This window comes from Papio anubis, chromosome 11, assembly GCF_008728515.1.
Source record: "Papio anubis isolate 15944 chromosome 11, Panubis1.0, whole genome shotgun sequence".
Taxonomy (NCBI): domain Eukaryota; kingdom Metazoa; phylum Chordata; class Mammalia; order Primates; family Cercopithecidae; genus Papio; species Papio anubis.
In genome coordinates, this window is record NC_044986.1 from 76,844,159 (window position 1) to 76,866,550 (window position 22,392).

The window sequence follows — 22,392 nt, forward strand, 5'->3', positions numbered from 1 at the left end:
GGGATGGCATTGAATCTATAAATTACCTTGGGCAGTCTGGCCATTTTCATGATATTAATTCTTCCTATCCATGAGCATGGAATATTCTTCCATTTGTTTGTGTCCTCTTTTATTTCATTGAGCAGTGGTTTGTAGTTCTCCTTGAAGAGGTCCTTCACATCCCTCATAAGTTGGACTGCTAGGTATTTTATTCTCTTTGAAGCAATTGTGAATGGGAGTTCATTCATGATTTGGCTCTCTGTTTTTCTGTTATGGTGTATAAGAATACTTGTAATTTTTGCACATTGATTTTGTAACCTGAGACTTTGCTGAAGTTGCTTATCAGCTTGAGGATATTTTGGGCTGAGATGATGGGGTTTTTTAAATAGACAATCATGTCATCTGCAAACAGGGACAATTTGACTACTTCTTTTCCTAATTGAATACCCTTTATTTCTTTGTCTTGCCTGATTGCCCTGGCCAGAACTTCCAACACTGTTGAATAGGAGTGGTGAGAGAGGGCATCCCTGTCTTGTGCCAGTTTTTAAGGGGAATACTTCCAGTTTTTGCCCATTCAGTATGATATTGGCTGTGGGTTTGTCATAAATAGTTCTTATTATTTTGAGATACATTCCATCAATACCGAATTTATTGAGAATTTTTAGCATGAAGGGCTGTTGAATTTTGTCAAAGGCCTTTTCTGCATCTATTGAGATAATCATGTGGGTTTTGTCTTTGGTTCTGTTTATATGCTAGATTATGTTTATTGATTTGCGTATGTTGAACCAGCCTTGCATCCCAGGGATGAAGCCCACTTGATCATGGTGGATAAGCTTTTTGATGTGCTGCTGGATTCGGTTTGCCAGTATTTTATTGAGGATTTTTGCATCGATGTTCATTAGGGATATTGAACATTTAAAATGATAATTTTATTGAATATAAAATTATCTTTTTTTGTTGTGTCTCTGCCAGCCTTTGGTATTAGGATGATGTTGGCCTCATAAAATGAGTTAGCGAGGATTCCCTCTTTTTCTATTGATTGGAATAGTTTCAGAAGGAATGTACCAGCTCCTCCTTGTACCTCTGGTAGAATTCAGCTGTGAATCCGTCTGGTCCTGGACTTTCTTTGCTTGGTAGGCTATTAATTATTGCCTCAATTTCAGAGCCTGCTATTGGTCTATTCAGGGATTCAACTTCTTCCTGGTTTAGTCTTGGGAGAGTGTATATGTCCAGGAATTTATCCATTTCTTTTAGGTTTTCTAGCTTATTTGCGTAGAGGTGTTTATAGTATTCTCTGATGGTGGTTTGTATTTCTGTGGGGTCGGTGGTGATATCCCCTTTATCATTTTTTATTGCGTCTACTTGATTCTTCTCTCTTTTCTTCTTTATTAGTCTTGCTAGCGGTCTATCAATTTTGTTGATCTTTTCAAAAAACCAACTCCTGGATTCATTGATTTTTTGAAGGGTTTTTTGTGTCTCTATCTCCTTCAGTTCTGCTCTGATCTTAGTTATTTCTTGCCTTCTGCTAGCTTTCGAATGTTGCTCTTGCTTCTCTAGTTCTTTTCATTGTGATGTTAGGGTGTCAATTTTAGACCTTTCCTGCTTTCTCTTGTGGGCATTTAGTGCTATAAATTTCCCTCTACACACTGCTTTAAATGTGTCCCAGAGATTCTGGTATGTTGTATCTTTGTTCTCATTGGTTTCAAGGAACATCTTTATTTCTGCCTTCATTTTGTTATGTACCCAGTAGTCATTCAGGAGCAGGTTGTTCAGTTTCCATGTAATTGAGCGGTTTTGATTGAGTTTCTTAGTCCTGAATTCTAGTTTGATTGCTCTGTGGTCTGAGAGACAGTTTGTTATAATTTCTGTTCTTTTACATTTGCTGAGGAGTGCTTTACTTCCAACTACGTGGTCAATTTTGGAATAAGTGCGATGTGGTGCTGAGAAGAATGTATATTCTGTTGATTTGGGTGGAGAGTTCTATAGATGTCTATTAGCTCTGCTTGGTGCAGAGTTGAGTTCAATTCCTGGATATCCTTGTTAACTTTCTGTCTCATTGATCCATCTAATGTTGACAGTGGGGTGTTAAAGTCTCCCATTATTATTATGTGGGAGTCTAAGTCTCTTTGTAAGTCTCTAAGGACTTGCTTTTTGAATCTGGGTGCTCCTGTATTGGGTGCATATATATTTAGGATTGTTAGCTCTTCTTGTTGAATTGATCCCTTTACCATTATGTAATGGCCTTCTTTGTCTCTTTTGATCTTTGTTGGTTTAAAGTCTGTTTTATCAGAGACTAGGATTGCAACCCCTGCCTTTTTGTGTTTTCCATTTGCTTGGTAGATCTTCCTCCATCCCTTTATTTTGAGCCTATGTGTGTCTCTGCAAGTGAGATGGGTCTCCTGAATATGGCACACTGATGGGTCTTGACTCTTTATCCAGTTTGCCAGTCTGTGTCTTTTAACTGGACCACTTAGCCCATTTACATTTAAGGTTAATATTGTTAAGTGTGAATTTGATCCTGTCATTATGATGTTAGCTAGTTATTTTGCTCGTTAGTTGGTGCAGTTTCTTCCTAGCATCGATAATCTTTACATTTTGGCATGTTTTTGCAATGGCTGGTACCGGTTGTTCCTTTCCATGTTTAGTGCTTCCTTCTGGAGCTCTTGTAGGGCAGGCCTGGTGGTGACAAAATCTCTCAGCATTTGCTTGTCTGTAAAGGAGTTTATTTCTCCTTCACTTATGAAGCTTAGTTTGTCTGGATACGAGATTCTGGGTTGAACATTCTTTTCTTTAAGAATGTTGAATATTGGCCCCCACTCTCTTCTGGTTTGTAGTTTTTCTGCTGAGAGATCTGCTGTTAGTCTGATGGGCTTCCCTTTGTGGGTAACCCGACCTTTCTCTCTGGCTGCCCTTAACATTTTTTCCTTCATTTCAACTTTGGTGAATCTGACAATTATGTGTCTTGGAGTTGCTCTTCTCGAGGATTATCTTTGTGGTGTCCTCTGTATTTCCTGAATTTGAATGTTGGCCTGCCTTGCTAGGTTGGGGAAGTTCTCCTGGATAATATCCTGCAGAGTGTTTTCCAACTTGGTTCCATTCTCCCCGTCACTTTCAGGTACACCAATCAGATGTAGATTTGATCTTTTCACATAATCCCATATTTCTTGGAGGCTTTGTTCATTTATTTTTGCTCTTTTTTCTCTAAGCTTTTCTTCTCACTTCATTTCATTCATTTGATCTTCAGTCTCTGATACTCTTTCTTCCATTTGATCGAGTTGGTTACTGAAGCTTGTGCATTTGTCACGTAGTGCTCATGTCATGGTTTTCGTCTCTGTTAGGTTGTTTATGGACTTCTCTGCATTGGTTATTCTAGTTATCCATTCGTCAAATCTTTTTTCAAGGTTTTTAGTTTCTTTGCGCTGGGTTCGTCGTTCCTCCTTTAGCTCTGAGAAGTTTGATCGACTGAAGCCTTCTTCTCTTAACTCATCAAAGTCATTCTCCATCCAGCTTTGTTCCATTGCTGGCAAGAAGCTGCGTTCCTTTGGAGGGGGAGAGGCGCTCTGATTTTTTGAATTTTGAGCTTTTCTGCACTGCTTTTTCCCCATCTTTGTGGTTTTATCTACCTTTGGTCTTTGATGATGGTGTTGTGCAGATGGGGTTTTGGTGTGGATGTCCTTTCTCTTTGTTAGTTTTCTTTCTAACAGTCAGGGCCCTCAGCTGCAGGTCTGTTGGAGTTTGCTTGAGATCCACTCCAGTTAGGCTACTCCCAGTTAGGCTCTCCCAGTTAGGCTACTCGGGGGTCAGGGACCCACTTGAGCAGGCAGTCTGTCCGTTCTCAGATCTCAACCTCTGTGCTAGGAGAATCACTACTCTCTTCAAAGCTGTCAGATGGGGACATTTACATCTGCAGAGGTTTCTGCTGCTTTTTGTTTAGCTATGCCCTGTCCCTAGAGGTGGAGTCTACAGAGGGAGGCAGGCCTCCTTGCGCTGTGGTGGGCTCCACCCAGTTCAGAATTCCTGGCAGCTTTGTTTACCTACTTAAGCCTCAGCAATGGCAGGCGCCCCTCCCTCAGCCTTGCTGCCACCTTGCAGTTAGATCTCAGACTGCTGTGCTAGCAATGAGGGAGGCTCTGTGGGCGTGGGACCCTCCGAGCCAGGCATTGTATATAATCTCCTGGCGTGCTGTTTGCTAAGATCCTTGGTAAAGCTCAGTGTTAGGTTGGGAGTGACCCGATTTTCTAGGTGTTGTGTGTCATGGTTTCCCTTGGCTAGGAAAGGGAATTCCCTTCCCCCTTGCACTTCCCGGTTGAGGTGATGCCTCGTCCTGCTTCAGCTCTCATTCGTTGGGCTGCACCCACAGTCCTGCACCAACTGTCCGGCACGCCCCAGTGAGATGAACCTGGTACCTCAGTTGGAAATGCAGACATCGACCATCTTCTGTGTCGCTCACGCTGGGAGCTGGAGGCTGGAGCTGTTCCTATTAGCCTATCTTGGTGCCCCTCTCTAGGTGTTTTGATTTTTAATTGTCTTTATGATATGTTTTTTGTGTGTAGAAATTTTAAACTTTAATCTGTATTCAAATTTATCAACATTGTATCTTGCAGCTTATTCTTTTTATGTCTTGTAGAACAAATTCTTCCCTTCCCCAAAGTTATAATGATATGCTTTTATGTCTTTCTCTAAATGTTTTCATATTTCCAAGTCTTCTTTTTCACAGGCTTAGGAAACCACTCATGTCAGGATCACCAGTGACCTCCATGTTGCTGAATCCAGTGTCCAATTCTCAGCCCTCACCTCATCTACCCATTAGCCACACTTGCAAGTTTCCTTTCTTCTTGCTTCCTGAAATTGTTTCTACACCTGGCTTGGGATACTGCACTCACAGTTTGTTCTCCTGCCTCACAGGCCTCTCTCTCCAGATCTCCTTTGGGTCTTCCTCCTCTTTAAGTATTGGAGTGTCTCTCCTGGGACAATGTCCTTGGGCGTCTTCCGTTTTCTACCACTTCTCACTCTCTAGCTGATCCCATCCATTTCCTTGACTTTAAATATCATCTGTATACTGATGACTCAAAAAGTTTATTTCTTAGTTCCATCCTTTCTCCTGAATCCTATTTTATTCAACTGCCTGTTGAATGTCTAATAAGCATGTCAAACTTAATTTGGCCAAAACAGAATATTGATATCTCCAGCCTCTTTTTCCCATGTTCTCCATTTCAGTAACATAACTATTAATTTTGTGTCTTAAACCAAAAACATTCATTCTATTGTTAAAAGGAAAACTTCAACTGAATTAAATTAAAGGAATTTAATTGAGGAATGAATGATTTGCCAATCGGGCAGCACTCAGAATCACAGCAAATATGGAGAGACTCCAGGGATGTCTTGTGGTCAGAACAAATTTATAGACAAAAAAAGGGAAATTGGAAGTGAGGTGCAGAAACAGGTGAATTGGTCACAGGTTGGCGTTTGCCTTATTTGAGCACAGTTTGAACACTCAGCAGTCTATGAGTGGCTGAAGTATGGCTGCTGGGATTGGCCATGACTCCCCTGTTGTTACAGGCTCATACTCTTAAGTTAGGGTTTCAATCTTGTATACCTATTAAGTTAGGTTATGGTTCGTCCACAAGGACTCAAATAGAGAGCAACAGAGTCCTTCTCAGACCATTTTTAGTTTACTTTCACACTATCCAACTATATTTTTGTACCCATTAACCATCCCCACTACCCCCACCCCCAGCCCTACTACCCTTCCCAGCCTCTGGTAACCATCATTCTATCCTCTATCTCCATGAAGAACTTTATTTCTTTTCCTTTTTTTTTTCTTTTAAAGAGACATGTTCTTGCCCTCTTACCCAGGCTGGAGTGAGTGCAGTGGTGCAATTACAGCTCACTGCAGTCTCCAGCTCCTGGGATCAGGGCATCTTCCTGCTTCACCCTCCCTACTAGCTGGGACTAGAGGCATGCACCACCACGCCCAACTGAAGAACTTTATTTCTTAAAGTTCCTTATTTCTCTCAGATGACAAGAAATCTGGAGATGAGATGTGCTGCAATGGGTAATATTAGTTTAGCTGCTCAATAAGATCACGAAGTATCTCTTCCCTTCTATCTTTTGCCTCCCCATCCTTAGCATGTTGCTTTTTTTTTTTTTTTTTTTTTTTTTTTGAGACGGAGTCTCGCTCTGTCACCAGCATGTTGCTTTTATCCTCAGGGTTGCAAAAGTTTTCCAGGGGCTCCAGGAACCATTGCTTCATTACCGGCAGGAAGAAGAAGGTGGGGTAAAAGAATGAAGAGTGGGCCGGGCGCGGTGGCTCATGCCTGTAATCCTAGCACTTTGGGAGGCCGAGGCAGGTGAATCACGATGTCAAGAGATCAAGACCATCCTGGCTAACACGGTGAAACCCTGTGTCTACTAAAAATACAAAAAAATTAGCCCAGCCTGGTAGTGGCACCTGTAGTCCCAGCAGCTCGGGAGGCTGAGGTAGGAGAATGGCGTGAACCTGGGAGGCAGAGGTTGCAGTAAGCCAAGATCATGCCACTGGTACTCCAGCCTTGGCAACAGAGCCAGGCTCCGTCTAAAAAAAAAGCAAAAAAAACCCCAAAAAAAAACAAAAAAAAAAGAGTGAAGAGTAAAGAGGTTTCTCCTAAGACTTATCCATTTGTTTGGAGAAGAACCCTTCACTGGAACATCTGCTTGTATCTTCTTTGTCAGAAATGGGGACATCTTGTCACTCATAGATGAATCACTTGCCAATGAGAATAATATTACCTGGTGGGATTAGATCAATTTTTTTTTTTTTTTTTTTTTTTTTGAGACGGAGTCTCGCTCTGCCGCCCAGGCTGGAGTGCAGTGGCCGGATCTCAGCTCACTGCAAGCTCCGCCTCCCGGGTTCACGCCATTCTCCTGCCTCAGCCTCCTGAGTAGCTGGGACTACAAGCGCCCGCCACCGCGCCCGGCTAGTTTTTTGTATTTTTTTAGTAGAGACGGGGTTTCACCGTGTTAGCCAGGATGGTCTCGATCTCCTGACCTCGTGATCCGCCCGTCTCAGCCTCCCAAAGTGCTGGGATTACAGGCTTGAGCCACCGCGCCTGGCCTAATTTTTTTTTTTTTGAGATGGAGTCTCACTCTATCACCCAGGCCGGAGTGCAGTGGCATGATCTTGGCTCACTGCAACCTCTGCCTCCTAGGTTGAAGCGATTCTCCCAGCTCAGCCCGAGTAGCTGGGATTACAGGCATGCGCCACCATGCCCAGCTAATTTTTGTAGTTTTAGTAGAGATGGGGTTTCATCATATTGGCCAAGCTGGTCTCGAACTCCTGACCTCAGGTGATCTGCCCATTTTGGCCTCCCAAAGTGCTGGGTTTACAGGCGTGAGCCACTGTGCCCTGCCAGATCAATTGTTATTTGTCCTTTGAGGCTGGGGTCAAAACTCACTTTTCCTAAAATAGGGGGGGGATCTCTGCTGCTCCCTGAACCACTTGGGGTTCTGTGGTGAGGCAAGCATGGAGGGTGGGTAGTTAATTGGCAGTATCTGCTGTAATAGCTACCCATTTTTTGTTGCTTTACCTTTTCCCCTTGCTTAGCAGGATTGGTAATCCTCTTATCATTTATTTTTACCCACTATTAATTTGAAAGTTTTATAATTCTAAGTAGTGATTGCCTCTCTGTTTCTATCAGTCACAATTAAATCGCTGTTTCTTTGCTACTATATTGCTTGTAACATACTTAAAAATAGCAGTGTACTCCTATATATATCTGGAGAATTACTGCTGCCATGCGCATATAGAAAAGCCTGAAATTTCAGTAGATTAATATGATGAAGGTTTATTACTTAACTATTTCACGGTTTGATGTGGGTTGGGTATTTCTTCTGTGTAACTTGCTTTCAAACATTGGCTCATGGATCAGGCTGCTTTTTTCCTTGAAATTCCACCATTTATTTCCAGCTGGGTGGACAAGAGTGAAAATGTGGAGAAGGCACACCAGCTGCTAACTGTCTTAGCCTGAAAATGGCACAACAAATCCCTTCCCTGACATTCCGTAGACTAGAATTCAATCACGTGGCCCCACAGAACTGAAGGGAAGCTGAGGAATGTAGTCAGTCATCTGTGGGCTGAGGAAGAGACATGGGGTGGTGGACATTGCATTGTCACTGTCCTAAATTGTCATTCTGGCCATCCACACATTTCATTCTTCTCCTGCCTCTAAAATACACTCACCACCTCTTACAGGGGACGCCTTCAGGTCCCAGCCAGTCACTGCATCCAGCTCAAAGTCCACTGTCTCTGGGGTTCTGCACTCGTCTCCATCAGGTCTGAATGTGCTGAGGAGACATCATTTAAACACCTGTCCCCTCTAAGGCACTGTACACAGTATTGGAGCAGGGTCAGAATACCCACTGAGGAAATGCCACCTGGAGAAGTGGAGAACGTGAAAGTCACAGTCTCCAGTCTATAGCATTTCTGAAGTCCTACAGGTCAGGACCATGAAGTTTCCCTGCCTTGCAGTGAAGATAACTCCTTGAGTGAACATTGACTCCAGCCTGGATGAGGCTTTTTGTCTATAATTCCCCTTGGCCTCCTCTGAAGTGAGTGTTGAGGATCACACCCTCTAGACCAGTGAAGCCTTTGAAACCTGCCTGCTGGTCATCAGACTTGGATGCCCAAGGGCCATTTAAGACATGAACAACCAAAGATTTTTAAATCCAGGCTCAAAAACTTAGGTGGCTTCTGTTTGCTTCCATGTCTCAGTAACGGCATCTAAAATTCTTTTCTAGACATATTTCTCAACTTGATGTTCTTCCTTTGCCCCTTCACCTTTGTGCCTCTCAGTTTCACCTGAAGGACATCTTCCTTGAAGCTTTTTCTAAAAATAAGTGTGAGAGATCACACTTTTTTTTTTTTTTTTTTTTGAGACAGAGTCTCGCTCTGTTGCCCAGGCTGGAGTGCAGTGGTGCAATGAGAGATCACATTCTTAATGTGGCTGTGTCAGTCTGGTTTCTCCGAGGAGTAGAGACAGGATGGGATTAATCATGCAAGGTTTTATTAAGGGAAATGTCTGGGAGAGAAAAAGGGCAGGGAGCTGGAGGAGGCTGAGGGAGTCATTACAAGCTTGACCTTGAGTGAAGGAGAGGGCAAGGGACAGTGGGTGGAGGTGTTGTAGGCAGTTGTGCAGTCCAGGGAAAGCGATCTTTTGACAAGGAGGTGGGCGTCTCCTGGGAATGAGTCTGGCATCCTCAATAAAAGGCTGAGCAGCCTCTGGGAAGCAGGGCCTTGGGCAAACGCAAGGGCACAGGAGTTGCGGGGCCTGGTCAGTGATGCTCCCTGTGGTTGAAGGTGGACGGAGCACATCCTCATGGTCACCACAAGAACTTCACAGAGCCTGACCTGCAGGTGCTATGTGCCCTTCATCACTTTATTCACTTTAGAATTTTCCTGTGCTCTGTCATGCAAAACCTTTAAAAATTCCATCTCTTGCAATGTGGGTCCTGCTATATGATGAGACGCTTTTTCCAATCCTACAACATCTCAAATTTCTGTATTTGCTCTATTCCCTTTTCATTTCAGCTTGCAAAGCACTCAGTTCTTTCTTGAATTCGTTTCTTTCTCTTAACATCTTGCCAAACACAGTCACTAGCAACCAACACTTATTCCTCATGTTCTATTTTTCAACCTCCTCCCTTAGAATGAAAAGTTCAGAAAGCATGGCGTCTGCCTTTGAAGTTATAGTGTCTAGCTTTTTAACTGAATGTTTTGCTGCTGCATAACATGGATCTCTAGCCTGTTAAATATCACTCACCACCCAACTGCTAAGGCAGCAACACAGTTTATATTTCTGTTTCAGCAGCACCCTGCTTCTGGGATACATTTTCGTTTTAGTCCTGTAATCAGTGGAATCTGCTGCAATAGGCAAACTGAGAAATCTCAGTGGCTGAATTTAACACATGCTTATTTCTTGCTAGTGTTACAATCTGTTGTGGGCCAGGGAGACTCAGGGCCCCAGGCTGCGTCATCTCACTCCACCACCTGATTCCTTGTTTCTAGCCAGTGGACATGAAGGAAAGACTGCAGAGCAGGCCCACTATCTCCTAACTGCCTTGACCAGGGAGTGACACAAGTTTCTTCCCTCAGAGAGTGCTGCAATGTCCCTTGATGTTCTTGTAGCAAAGTCCAAAGCTTGTACTGCTCACAACACAACAGCCAATAAGTTGAGAGACAAGGTGTGGGGCAAGGAAAGCAACTTTATTTCGGAGACCCAGCAAACCGAGAAGATGGCAACTAGTGTCCTAAAGAACCTCCTAAGCTAATATGAAGTTTGGGTTTCTTTTATGTTAAGGGAAGGGGGAAGAGGTGGGGGGTTGAGATGGAAGGGTGAGTAATGACTGTGGACATCTGGGTGGCAGCGAGGGTAAACTTCTTTGTGCTTAGTCAGGTCACAATGCTCTTATAAATTTTTAACATGACATTGTTACTTGTGTGTACACCCTCTTTGTCTCCTGAGGGCTTCGTTTTGGGGAGAGGCTATTATCATCCATGCTTTAAACTATACACTAAATTCCTCCCATTGTTAGCTCGGCCTATGTGTGGAGGTAAGCAAAAGCAGTTAACCTAAAAGATATCACTGCCGGGGCCGGGAGGTTAGGAGTAAATTGGAGCTAGTCATCCTCGGCCTCCTTTTCACTGTACATTCTCTCTGCTGGAGATAGAAAGAGAGCTCAGTCTTGGACGCCCACCCCTGCAGGGTGGTGTGGCTGTTGCATTTCTCTCTAGAGGAATAGGGAGTGGGAGATGGTTGTGGACCTGCCAGCAGGCCAGTGTCTCACTGGCATTCTTTTTGTAGATGACAGTGTTCTGTAGCGTGATGTGATGGTTGTGTACCACTCGGCAGCTTAGGTCATTCCTTACTGATTGGAAATCAAACCTGTTTCTTCTTCCTTCTATTGTGAAGCAGCAAGTGACAAGCACATCCAATGGCTCCTAGGGGCAGATGGCGAGGTCTGGGTCTGGATCATGGGAGAAGGCCCTGGTGACAAGCCCTACGAAGCGATCTCTGAGGAGCTGATTGCAGAGAGGGCGCGGCTGCAGGCACAGAGGGAAGCTGAGGAGCTCTGGTGAGGGGTGCTATGGGGTGTTGGGTGGGGCCTGGGCATGGAAGCTATGCTTAGCCCCATACACGGCTAATTCTTGTATTTTTAGTAGAGACAGAGTTTCATCATGTTGGCCAGGCTGGTCTCAAACTCCTGACCTCAGGTGATCCACCCGCCTTGGCCTCCCAAAGTGCTGGGATTACAGGCGTGAGCCACTGCGCCTGGTCTTAATGATGGTATTTTAATTGAGAAATTCTAAAATCATGTAAACAACACTGAAAACTATACAAAATAAAGAACAATTCACACCCACCCCCTAAGGTAACCACAGTGAATGTTTAGTTAACACATGCTTTGTAAATTGTTTTATTCACACCTTGACAAATTGACTTATAGATCCAAAACGCAACTTAAGATTACTATATGGTACAGGTATTTATTATATGATATGAGAAACCCAACTTATTGATCTTATTGATGGACATTTGGATTGTTTACCATTTTTTGTATTATAAAAATCCTCTGGCAAGCATCTTTTACATGCATCTTTGTTTTATTATAAATTTATTATTTATTTATCATTTTGTTTTGTTTTTTTGAGACAGGGTCTCACTTTGTTTCCCAGGTTGGAGTGCAGTGTCATGATCAAGGCTCATTGCAACCTTGATCTCCTGGGCTCAAGTGATCCTCCCTCCTCAGCCTCCTGAGTATCTGGGACACAGGTGCATGCCACCAGACATGGCTAATTTTTTAAATTTTTAGTAGAGATGGTGTCTCACTATGTTGCCCAGGCTGGGCTTGAACTGGCTTCAAGCGATCCTCCTGCCACTGCCTCCCAAAATGTTGGGATTACAGGCACGCACCACCATGCCTGACCTACATGCATCCTTGTACACTTGCGTGAGTGTAGAAAATCTAGGAAACGGGGTTTCTAGCATAGTTTTCCTGGCTTCCAGAACAACTGTGCCGATTTACACTCCCATGCTTGAAACTGCCTGTTTCTCCCCGTCTTTGCCAACATTGGATTCTGATAGACCAAGGAAAAATTGCTCATTGTTTTTATTTCAAGTTCTATTGTCATGTGGTCCTTCAGTTTTTCACACAAGCTTATACCTGTGGTGCTCTCTTGGTAGGAGACAGAAGGAGGCAGAGATCACCAAGAAGTTCCGGGATGCTCTGGCCAACGAGAAAGCCCGGATCTTGGCAGAGAAGTGGAAAGTGGAGATGGAAGACCGCAAGGCAGCCAAAGTCTTGGAGGAACGCATCCAGGAGGAATTCAAGGTGGGCCAGCGCATAGGGCCCCTGTGTGCGGCCAACTGATTAGCCCCGAGACCACTGGGACTGGCCTCTGGTTTGGATCAATCCTTGGCCATTGGTTGGTACTGGGTGCTTTATGAGAATAGAAATCTGTCATGTCTGAGCAGGAAGGACATTGACACACCATTTGGGCCAATCCACTTCTTATTTTACAGATGAGGAAACTGAGGGTCAGACAGAAGAGACTTGGCCAAGTTCACAGGTAGTAGTGGTTAGGGATAGAGTCAGGATCAGAACTGGGGACTTTTGCGTCCCAAACCACTGGTCCAGAAATGAGGCCTTGTTTGTAATATTCAGGTAATAATAACACTCTTCTGGAAGTATTTATGAGGATTCAAGGAGATGATATAGTCACATTTTGTGGTCTAGGATAAAGAGTTATTGGTCTATTGACAGGTGCTGGTTAGAACAAATAGTAGGTTTTCTGGTAACATTGAGCTTTTTTGTTTTTTTTTTTTGAGACAGAGTCTCGTTCTGTCGCCCAGGCTGGAGTGCAGTGGCCCTATCTCCGCTTGCAGCACTGCAAGCTCCGCCTACCAGGTTCACGCCATTCTCCCACCTCAGCCTCCCCAGTAGCTGGGACTACAGGCGCCCGCAACCACACCCAGATAATTTTTTGTATTTTTAGTAGAGACGGGGTTTCACCGTGTTAGCCAGGATGGTCTCGATCTCCTGACCTCATGATCCACCCACCTCAGCCTCCCAAAGTGCTCGATTACAGGCGTGAGCCACCACGCCCCGGTCAACATTGAGTTTTTTAATGGAGGTCTAGAGTCATCCTAGGGACATGACCTTATACTGCTAGAAGCCATGGCCAGAGTTTGATGGAGTTGTTACCTGTGTGCAGAGAGTCATGCAGCTGTCAATATACTCATGGCATTTTCCCATTTAAAAAATTTTAAAACTTTGTTTTGCCCCCATACTAATTAGATAGTGAGGACATTGGCCTTTTCTTTTCTTTCTTTCTTTCTTCTTTTTTTTTTTTTTTTTTGAGACGGAGTCTCGCTTTGTTGCCCGGGCTGGAGTGCAATGGCACAATCTTGGCTCACTGCAACCTCTGCCTCCCGGTTTCAAGCGATTTTTCTGCCTCAGCCTCCCGAGTAACTGGGAGCACAGGCGTGCGCCACCACTCCCGGCTAATTTTTGTATTTTTAGTAGAGACGGGATTTCACCAGGTTGGCCAGGCTGTTCTCGAACTCCTGACCTTGTGATCTGCCTGCCTCGGCCTCCCAAAGTGCTGGGATTACAGGCATGAGCCACCATGCCTGGCCAACGTTGGCCTTTTCAAATCATGTATGTTGCAAATATTTTTATCAGCGTTGTTTTTTTCTTAAATTTGGTTTCAGTATTTTCAGATGTACATAGGATTAAACTTTTAATTGGCTAAATCTATCAGTCTAGTTTTTTTTCATTATTTGCTTCATGCTTAGAAGGATCTGTGACATCACAAGCTTTTAAAAATCTACATTGTTTATATGTCTTTCCTGATTTTATTTCTCTCCAACTAGTTTTCCTTCGCTTTGGAGGGTATTGTAATAGAGGGCTCTTACTTTATTTTCTTCCAAATGGTGAGCCAGTAGTTCCCATATTATTTATTATGTAATCTGTCTTTTCCCTTCTCATTTGACTTGCTGCCTTGATTGGATTCTTACTTTTTACTTACTTGTGGGCCTTTTTGTGGATTTTTCTTCTCTGATTTATTATTCCTGAGCCAGACTTAATTGTTTAATTCTTGTAGCTTTAAAATAAATTTTAACATCTGTTTAGGTAAGAACCCTACCATTACTCTTCATTTCCAAAATGTCCTTGGCTAATCTCACCCATTTTTTTTTTTTTTCTGCCAGGGAAACTTGAATTATTTTGTCATTATCTCCCACCCTCTTAACAACAAAGACCTCGGTAACTTTCATTAGAATTGCATCAATTTATAGCTGTCTTTGTGAAAAATGGACATTTTTACACTACTGAATCATTGAATCTTCTTGTTCAGAAGTATGATATGTTATTCAAAGCTTCTTTTTGTCTTTGCTAATTTTTTAAAACACCTTTAAAGGTGCTGACCACCTAATCCCAAACTTTTTCAATAACTTTTATCTATATACCCATATGTTCTACTTTTTGGACCTTGGTAAAATTTATTTTGTTTAAATGCTATTTTTCTTTGAGATAGGGTCTCACTCTGTTGCCCAGGCTGGAGTGCAGTGGCACAATCTCAGCTCACTGTAACCCCTGTCTGGGCTCAAGTGATCCTCTCACCTCAGCCTCCCAAGTAGCTGGAACTGCAGGCATGCACCACCATCACACTCAACTATTTTTTGTGTTTTTTGTAGAGACAGGATTTCACCATGTTGCCCAGCTGGTCTTGAACTCCTGAGCTCAAGCCAACCACCTACCTTGGCCTCCCAAAGTGCTGGGATTATAGGTGTGAGCCACCACGCCTAGCTATACATTTCTTTTTTAGTTAAATTTTAGGTTTAATGTTCGTTGTTGCTATTGTGAATGAGATTGTACCCATTACTTTTAAACCTGTTGCACTTGCTAGTTATATATTTGGATCCACAGCCTGTGGTTGAGACCCTCAGTGAACCTGAGAGTCTGGCCAGATGGCCCTAGTGATCCACCGTGAGTGTTATTATTCTCCTTGTTTAATTTTCCCATAAGTTGTACATTTTTTAGCAGATTTTCCTGAGTTTTTATTATTAATTAATTAATTAATTTGTTTGAGATGGAGTTTCGCTCTTGTCGCCCAGACTGGAGTGCAGTGGTGCAATCTCGGCTCGCTGCAACCTCCACCTCTCAGGTTCAAGTGATTCTCCTGCCTCAGCCTCTCAAGTAGCTGGGATTGCAGGCACCCACCACCACGCCCAGTTAATTTTTGTATCTTCAGTAGAGATGGGCTTTCACCATATTGGTCAGGCTGGTCTTGAACTCCAGACCCCAAGTGATCCACCTACCTTGGCCTCCCAAAGTACTGGGATTATAGGCATAAGCCACCGTGCCTGGCCTCTTGTGAGTTTTTTTTTTTTTTTTTTTTGAGACGGAGTCTCGCTCTGTCGCCCAGGCTGGAGTGCAGTGGCAAGCTCTGCCTCCCGGGTTTATGCCATTCTCTTGCCTCAGCCTCCCGAGTAGCTGGGACTATAGGTGCCCGCCACCTCGCCCGGCTAGTTTTTTGTATTTTTTAGTAGAGACGGGGTTTCACCGTGTTAGCCAGGATGGTCTCGATCTCCTGACCTCGCGATCCGCCCATCTCGGCCTCCCAAAGTGCTGGGATTACAGGCTTGAGCCACCGCGCCCGGCCTCTTGTGAGTTTTTTAAATGGAGTATAATGTGGAAAACAGTATTTGGAAACAGTATTTACCCTCCACACATTTTATTTTTTTAAAATTTCAAACATGAAAAAAAGTTGAAAGAAAAAATAAAATGAATACTCACATATTCTCCGTTTAAATTCACCAATATTAACATTTTAACACATTTGCCTTCTCTCTCGGGCAAATGTGGTAAAATGTTAATAATTAGTGAATTTAAATGGAGAATATTTATATACTCACACTCATATACACTTTGTTGTTGCTATTGTTTTACTAAACAATTTTAATGGAAGCCATGGATGATGATACTCTAACCCAGGGGTTGGCCAACTATTTTCTGTAAAGGCCCAGATAGTAAATATTTTAGGCTTTGGGAGCCAGCTGTCTCTGTTACACAACTACTCAACTCTGCTGTTGTAGCATAATAGCAGCTACCGACAATATAGAAACAAAAGGATGTGGGCTGGGCACGGTGGCTCACACCTGTAATCCCAGCATTTTGGGAGGCTGAAGCGGGTGGATCACTTGAGGTCAGGAGCTGACATGGTGAAACTACTAAAAATACAAAATAGTAAAAATACAAAAATTAGCCAGGGCTGTAATCCCAGCTACTCATGAGGCTGAGGCAGGAGAATCGCTTGAACCCGGGAGGCAGAGGTTGCAGTGAGTGGAGACTGAGCCACTGCACTCCAGCCCTGGGAGCCTTAGTTTGCAGATTCCTGATCAAAACCTAAGAAGTTCAGCATGCATCTCCTATGAAGAAGGACATTTCCCTCCACAGCCACAAAAGTCATTATCACACCTATTGAAATGAACAATAACTCCATGATAGTATTTCAAATCCAACCCACAGTGGAGAGATACTTAGTTTATGTTGCTGGGTTTTGCATATGATTATTTAAGTCTGCTGGGGAAGAAAAGCAATTATTTTTATCTCTTTCCTAACCATGAGAGCACCTGCTCTAATTTCTGGCCTTCCTCTTCCCCAGATGGGGGCTGAGCTCCAAATACTGGAAGAGTGGCTCTGTGGAGCTGGAGTCCTGGGGCTCAGCTCACGAGGAGATCATGAAGGGATTAAGGTATGCGTGGAGGTTTTCTGCTCAGTGGTCTCCTTGAGAACCTCAGTGACAGAGTGGGTGAGAAATTGTGGGATGTTCTATGCTGGGGCTCACGAAGGATCACTAGGGCCATCTGGCCAGACTCTCAGGTTCACTGAGGGTCTCAACCACAGGCTGTGGATGTTATTGCCAAGGAAGGTTATGACTATTATGTGTTTGTTTTGGTTCAAATATTAATTTGCTAAATGTGAATGTTTAAACTTTATTAGAAATAGTGATCCTGATTTGGTATGTCTTCATTTTGAAGAGCCTCAGAAATGCCTTGGAGAGGCTCATTAGGGCAGTGTTAACAACATTAGAACAAGCACTGTGCAGTTGAATGGTCCAGGTTCACGAGCGGAGGTATTTTCTGTTCGCTCTGGCTGTAAGTGCACTGCCCTTTTGCTGTGTGGAACTCTTCATCACAGGAAATAGTTAAGCCTAGGCTGAAACATGATCTGAAAGGTTTCTGTGGTAGGTTAAATGGGATTTGTGGCAAATTGTTTGCCCCTCCTCCCTTTGAGAGGTGGGATCTAGTCCCCCTCCCCTTTTGGCTGCGCCAGCCTTATGACTAGCTGTGATGTGTAGAATGCAGTAGTAATGACTGATACAACTTTTTTATTTTTTAATCCGAGATGGAGTCTCACTCTGTTGCCCAGGCTGGAGTGCAGTGGCATGATCTTGGCTCACTGAAACCTCTGCCTCCTGGGTTCAAGTGATTCTCCTGCTTCAGCCTCCCAGGTAGCTGTGATTACAGGTGCACACCCACACAACAGCTATTTTTTGTATTTTTAGTAGAGACAGGTTTCACCATGTTAGCCAAGTTGGTCTCAAACTCCTGACCTCAAGTGATCTGCCTGCCTCAGCCTCCCAAAGAGTTGGGATTACAGGCATGAGCCACTGCGCCCGGACTAATATAACTTTTGAGGAAAGACTATAAGAGAGCTGCAGTTTCTACTTTTCCCTCTCTTGTGATGCTCACTTTTGGAAGCTGTCCTATAAGAATCCCTACTACCCTAGACTACATAACGTAGGGAAACCCAAGCTAGCCATGCAGAGAAGAAGAGACTACATGGAGGGGCACTGATGCACCAGACACATGAGCGAAGCCTTGGTTCTGCCAGCCCATTCCAGTGAATGACCCCAACCAAGTAATTGACCTCAACTGATAGCACATGGTGCAGAAGAGCCATCCAACCAAGCCCTTCCTGAATTATTAACCTGCAGAATCATACACAAATAAATGGTAGTTGTTTTAGACCACTGAATTTTCTTTTTTTTTGAGACGGAGTTTCACTCTGTCACCCAGGCTGAAGTGCAGTGGTGCAATCTTGGCTCACTGCAAGCTCCACCTCCCGGGTTCATGCCATTCTCCTGCCTCAGCCTCCGGAGTAGCTGGGACTACAGGTGCCCACCACCATGCCCGGCTAATTTTTTTTTTTTTTTTTTGAGACTGAGTCTTGCTCTGTTGCCCAGGCTGGAGTGCAGTGGTGCAATCTCCGCTCACTGCAGACACTCTGCCTCCCGGGTTCACGCCATTCTCCTGCCTCAGCCTCCTGAGTAGCTGGGACTACAGGCACCTGCCACCATGCCCGGCTAATTTTTTGTATTTTTAGTAGAGATGGGATTTCACCGTGTTAGCCAGGATAGTCTTGATCTCCTGACCTCGTGATCTGTCCACTTCAGACTCCCAAAGCAGAGCACAACTGATGGCAATGATGTGATTCAAGTGATGAGTTTTCAGGCAAGGAGACTAGTTAGGAGATTTTTGCAATGGTCAAGGCCAATGAGCGAGGGTCTGGACAAAGTCTATGACAATGAGGAAGGAGAGAAGGGGATGGATATAGCAAAATGGTGGTGGTGAAATCAATAGGGCTTGGCATCAATTAGATGTTGGGGTGAGGGAAAGCAAAATGCAAAGGCATCCAAGTCCCAGGCTGGGAGATGGGGAGATGGCAGTACCCTCCCACCATGGGGAGCTGGGGAGGGTGTGCAGGTTTGCAGGAAGGAGAAAGTGCTTAGACTGGCTCCACTGAGGGATTTTTACCCCACGGAGAAGGGAGATAGGTGGAGGCTTGAGGAGAGGTGACAGCTTGGGTGAGAAGCTGGGTGATGGAGAGAGATGGGCTGGGCTCACTTTCGGCAGCTCATGTTGAGGATGTAGGCAGGTTCTGCTAATTCTCCAGGTCATGGGAAAGGTAATAATGACAACTGCATTCGAAAATGGAAAAAAAAAATTCCGGAATTTTTGTATTGGGTTACAGAGCGAACTCTGAAGATGGAGACAGCTGGAAACCAGTTTTTAAAAACCATTCTGCTGTGGCTGGTGCCATTTGAATGTAATTTACGTGCATATAAAAGTGTTCCTTTAGAAAAAAGGAGATCCTGAGGCCAGATAAAATTTGCATTTCTTTCCCCCATGCTTTCTTAACTCCTAAAATTGCTTCTGGACATTTCTCCTTCTGTTCAAGACCACAGAACACGGCTCAATAAACATCCTGTGCTCTCCTTCCACCCGGGGTCCTGTGACCTTCCTTCTCTGCTTTTACTCTCCCTCCCTCCTCCCACGCCTACCTCTTCCCGGTTTTACTCTTAAGGAACAGACGTGGTTGATACTGTTCAGTTGTATATATTTTTTTTCCATTTTCTATTCAAGGCCACTCTCTTTTTTTTTTTTCTCCTTTAAGTTTGGAGTTCATTTTGGCCACTTAATGAACTCCTATACAACTTTAAAATCGATTACTGCTTTATTTCCAATAAGATTAGAAGTGGTGGGAAAATTTTCTACTTCTCAATTTTCTCTTGAAAAGTTTAGACTTTACCAAAACTTCTCTAGGCAAGGCTGACGCCGACAAAACAACATGATGTGGTGTACCCAGTCCCTCCTGGGGATCATCACAAACCCTGTCTTCTCTTTACCTGATTGATAACTCATGCATTTGTCTGGTCAGCATTTATGGAGCACCTGATATCTGCTGTGTCCTGTGCTGTGAGCTGGCAATGGAGGAATGAACAGCATAGGCTTGGTTCTGCCTATGATAACACTGTGGTGTTATTGGGGCCAGACTAACAACAAAATGAGGATGCCTTTATCACCTGAAAAATGATGAGGTACATAAATTTGGAAAGGGGAGCTTTACTTCTCATAAAGGGTTGCAGCCTGCAGGTGGCTATTCGGAGAGGCTGGGAAGCACAGCTTCTGGTCAGAAGCTGGTAGCAGGCACTTTGAGGCAGGGAAGAATGAGACAGGGAGTTTATGCTGACCAGGTTAGCTGAGTCTACATATTACAATTAGGCCCTATACATCAAAAGGCAAAGCAGAGGGCATGAAGGCCCTTAGGATGCATCCTCTGTAGACTGGCCAGAACCACTCTGTGGTTGGTGGTCTCTTATCAGGAAGGAAGGCTGGTCAGTTGTTGTGTCAAAACCATGAAAAGGGAGGGGCAGCATCAGGCTGTTGGTTGATATCAGTCTTTCAAAAGGGCTGGTTTCTGTTTAATCCTTAGGGAAGAAAGCCTAATGGGTGGTTACAGAGGCAAGTCTGACCTCCTCTCCCATCATGGCTGTGAACTCAGTTTTTAAAGTTTCTCAGGGGTCCCCTTGGCCAAGAAAAGGTCTGTTCAGTTGCTTAGGGGGCTTAGGATTTTAAATTTTTTTTTCATCTTCCAGAAAAGGCATTTGTCTTGATGACATTTTCCACAGGACTATGGCAGACCCTGGCCTCTGTGGGTTCCTGTGGTGTGCTGTTACTGATGGGTTATGAGGAGAAGGGAGACTGAATAAGCTGGACAGCTCAGAGGGCTTTGGGCAGCCAGAGCAAGGCGATTAATTCCCAGGCAGAAGGGGAGTGTTTGCACATCTGGCCTTTCGGCTGCTAAACCTCAGAAAAATGGACTTTTCTTTCAGTGGTATCCGATGGGTCAGAGAATTCTGATAGTTGCAACAACAATGAGAATTTTTAGGCAATTTCAGCTTTGAGCATTATTTTAGCAAGACCACATGTAATGCTGTTTATTTGTAGTTGCAAAATGTTTTCCTTTGTCATCCCCATCCTTGTGAAGAGGGATCAGTAAATGACCAGTCATTTTCCTCTGAGACGGGCGGTTGCTGTAGGCCTCTGGTTCCCTGGGTGGTGTCCTACTCTCCAGGTGAAGAAGAACTGATTGAATGTGGCCCTACCATTTAACTTGCTGCTTCCTGTTAGTCACAGCCAGTTGAAGTAGGACCACTGCATTGTAATCTGAGGTGGCTAAGGGCCACTTATCCGCCATATACCAGTCATACACTTTCCCACTGTATGCCAGTCATTTCCTGGGCTCCTATCTCCTTGTTATGGGCTGAGTTATGTCCCCGCTAAAATCCAGATGTTGAAGTCCTAACGCCTGGGACCTCAGAATGTAACTATATTTGGAGATAAGGTATGTACACAGGTAATTAAGTTAAAATGAGATCGAGTGGGTTAGACCCTACTCCAATGTGACTGCTGTCCTTACAAAAAGGGAGATTTGGACACAGACGGGCACACACTCAGAGGGAAGGCTGTGAGTGACACAGCAAGAAGGCAGCCAGCCAGGGAAAAGGTCCTCAGCATGAAGCCAACCCTGCCACACCTTGACTTTGGATTGTAGCTGCCATGATTGAGGAAACAGAGTTCTGTCGTTTTTAAGCCCCCTCAATCTGTGGTACTTCGTTATGGTGGCCTGAGCAAATGGATACGTTCCTCATCTGCACAAGGCAGTGGCAGCACGCAGTTGACATCTCTCTGGCTCTGACAGGCCTTGACTGTATTTTCCCTGAGATCTGCTTCTGCCTGGAAGACCCCAGCGGGTCAAGGGTGGGTCCTTTGGTATATTTAATTGGATCAACAAGCAGATAAAAAGAGATAACTATGCATTTTTACTCCGTTGTTTTAAAAATGACAAGATTTTTGTTCCTTCTGACATGACATAGATTGGGGACTTTTCTCCAATTCAATGATTAATTTTTTAATGCTAAAAATAGACAAAATTCTGACTTCCTTATGATCCACTCTCTAAGAGCTGGGAATTAAGGGCTAAAGAAGGTAAGTGACTTCTTCTAATTGTTCACCAAATACTTTTTCATCTGTTTTTTCCAGGCTACCACCTCCCTCCCTCTGGCCAGAAGAAGAGGGAAAGTTGAAAGGGAAACGTTGGGGTGTTGGGGTATCAGGCAGAGTAAAGGCAGCAGGAGGGAAATGGGGAGATTAAGGAGAGGTCTGAACTCTGAATGGTGGGACCTGCAGCCAGGGTTGCCCCTAGGGTATACAGAGCTGGCAAATATTTCCCTTTGCAGTCTTTGTTTATATTAAAAATCTGAGTCACATAAAATCAGCCTTTTAGCACTATTCTGGTGACCCAATCTCATGTGATCCTGTGCTAAAAATACTGTGCTGGCCTGCAGGATTCATCTGTTTGCTAGGCTACCCTTCTAGAACCAGGACCCCCACACTGGGGCCCAGGATGATTTCATAAATAGGAATCCTGGAGTTCTTTGGGACATCTGCTCAATCCCTTGATAAGGGAGATGATCAGAGAGCACCCTGAAGGAAAGAAACAGGGAGTCAGGCTCATGTAGAACCTATT

The 22,392-nt window shown here is 44.1% G+C and overlaps 1 protein-coding gene across 1 annotated transcript in view; it reads left to right on the forward strand.

Moving 5' to 3' along the window:
- The window catches only part of SH2D4B (SH2 domain containing 4B), a 110,770-nt gene that overhangs the window by 24,916 nt on the left and 63,462 nt on the right, over positions 1 to 22,392 (forward strand). Inside the window, exons 2-3 of the mRNA XM_021943334.2 lie at positions 10,926 to 11,088; positions 12,198 to 12,345. Of these exons, the coding sequence (XP_021799026.2) occupies positions 10,926 to 11,088; positions 12,198 to 12,345 (311 nt within the window). The remainder of the gene's footprint in view (positions 1 to 10,925; positions 11,089 to 12,197; positions 12,346 to 22,392) is intronic.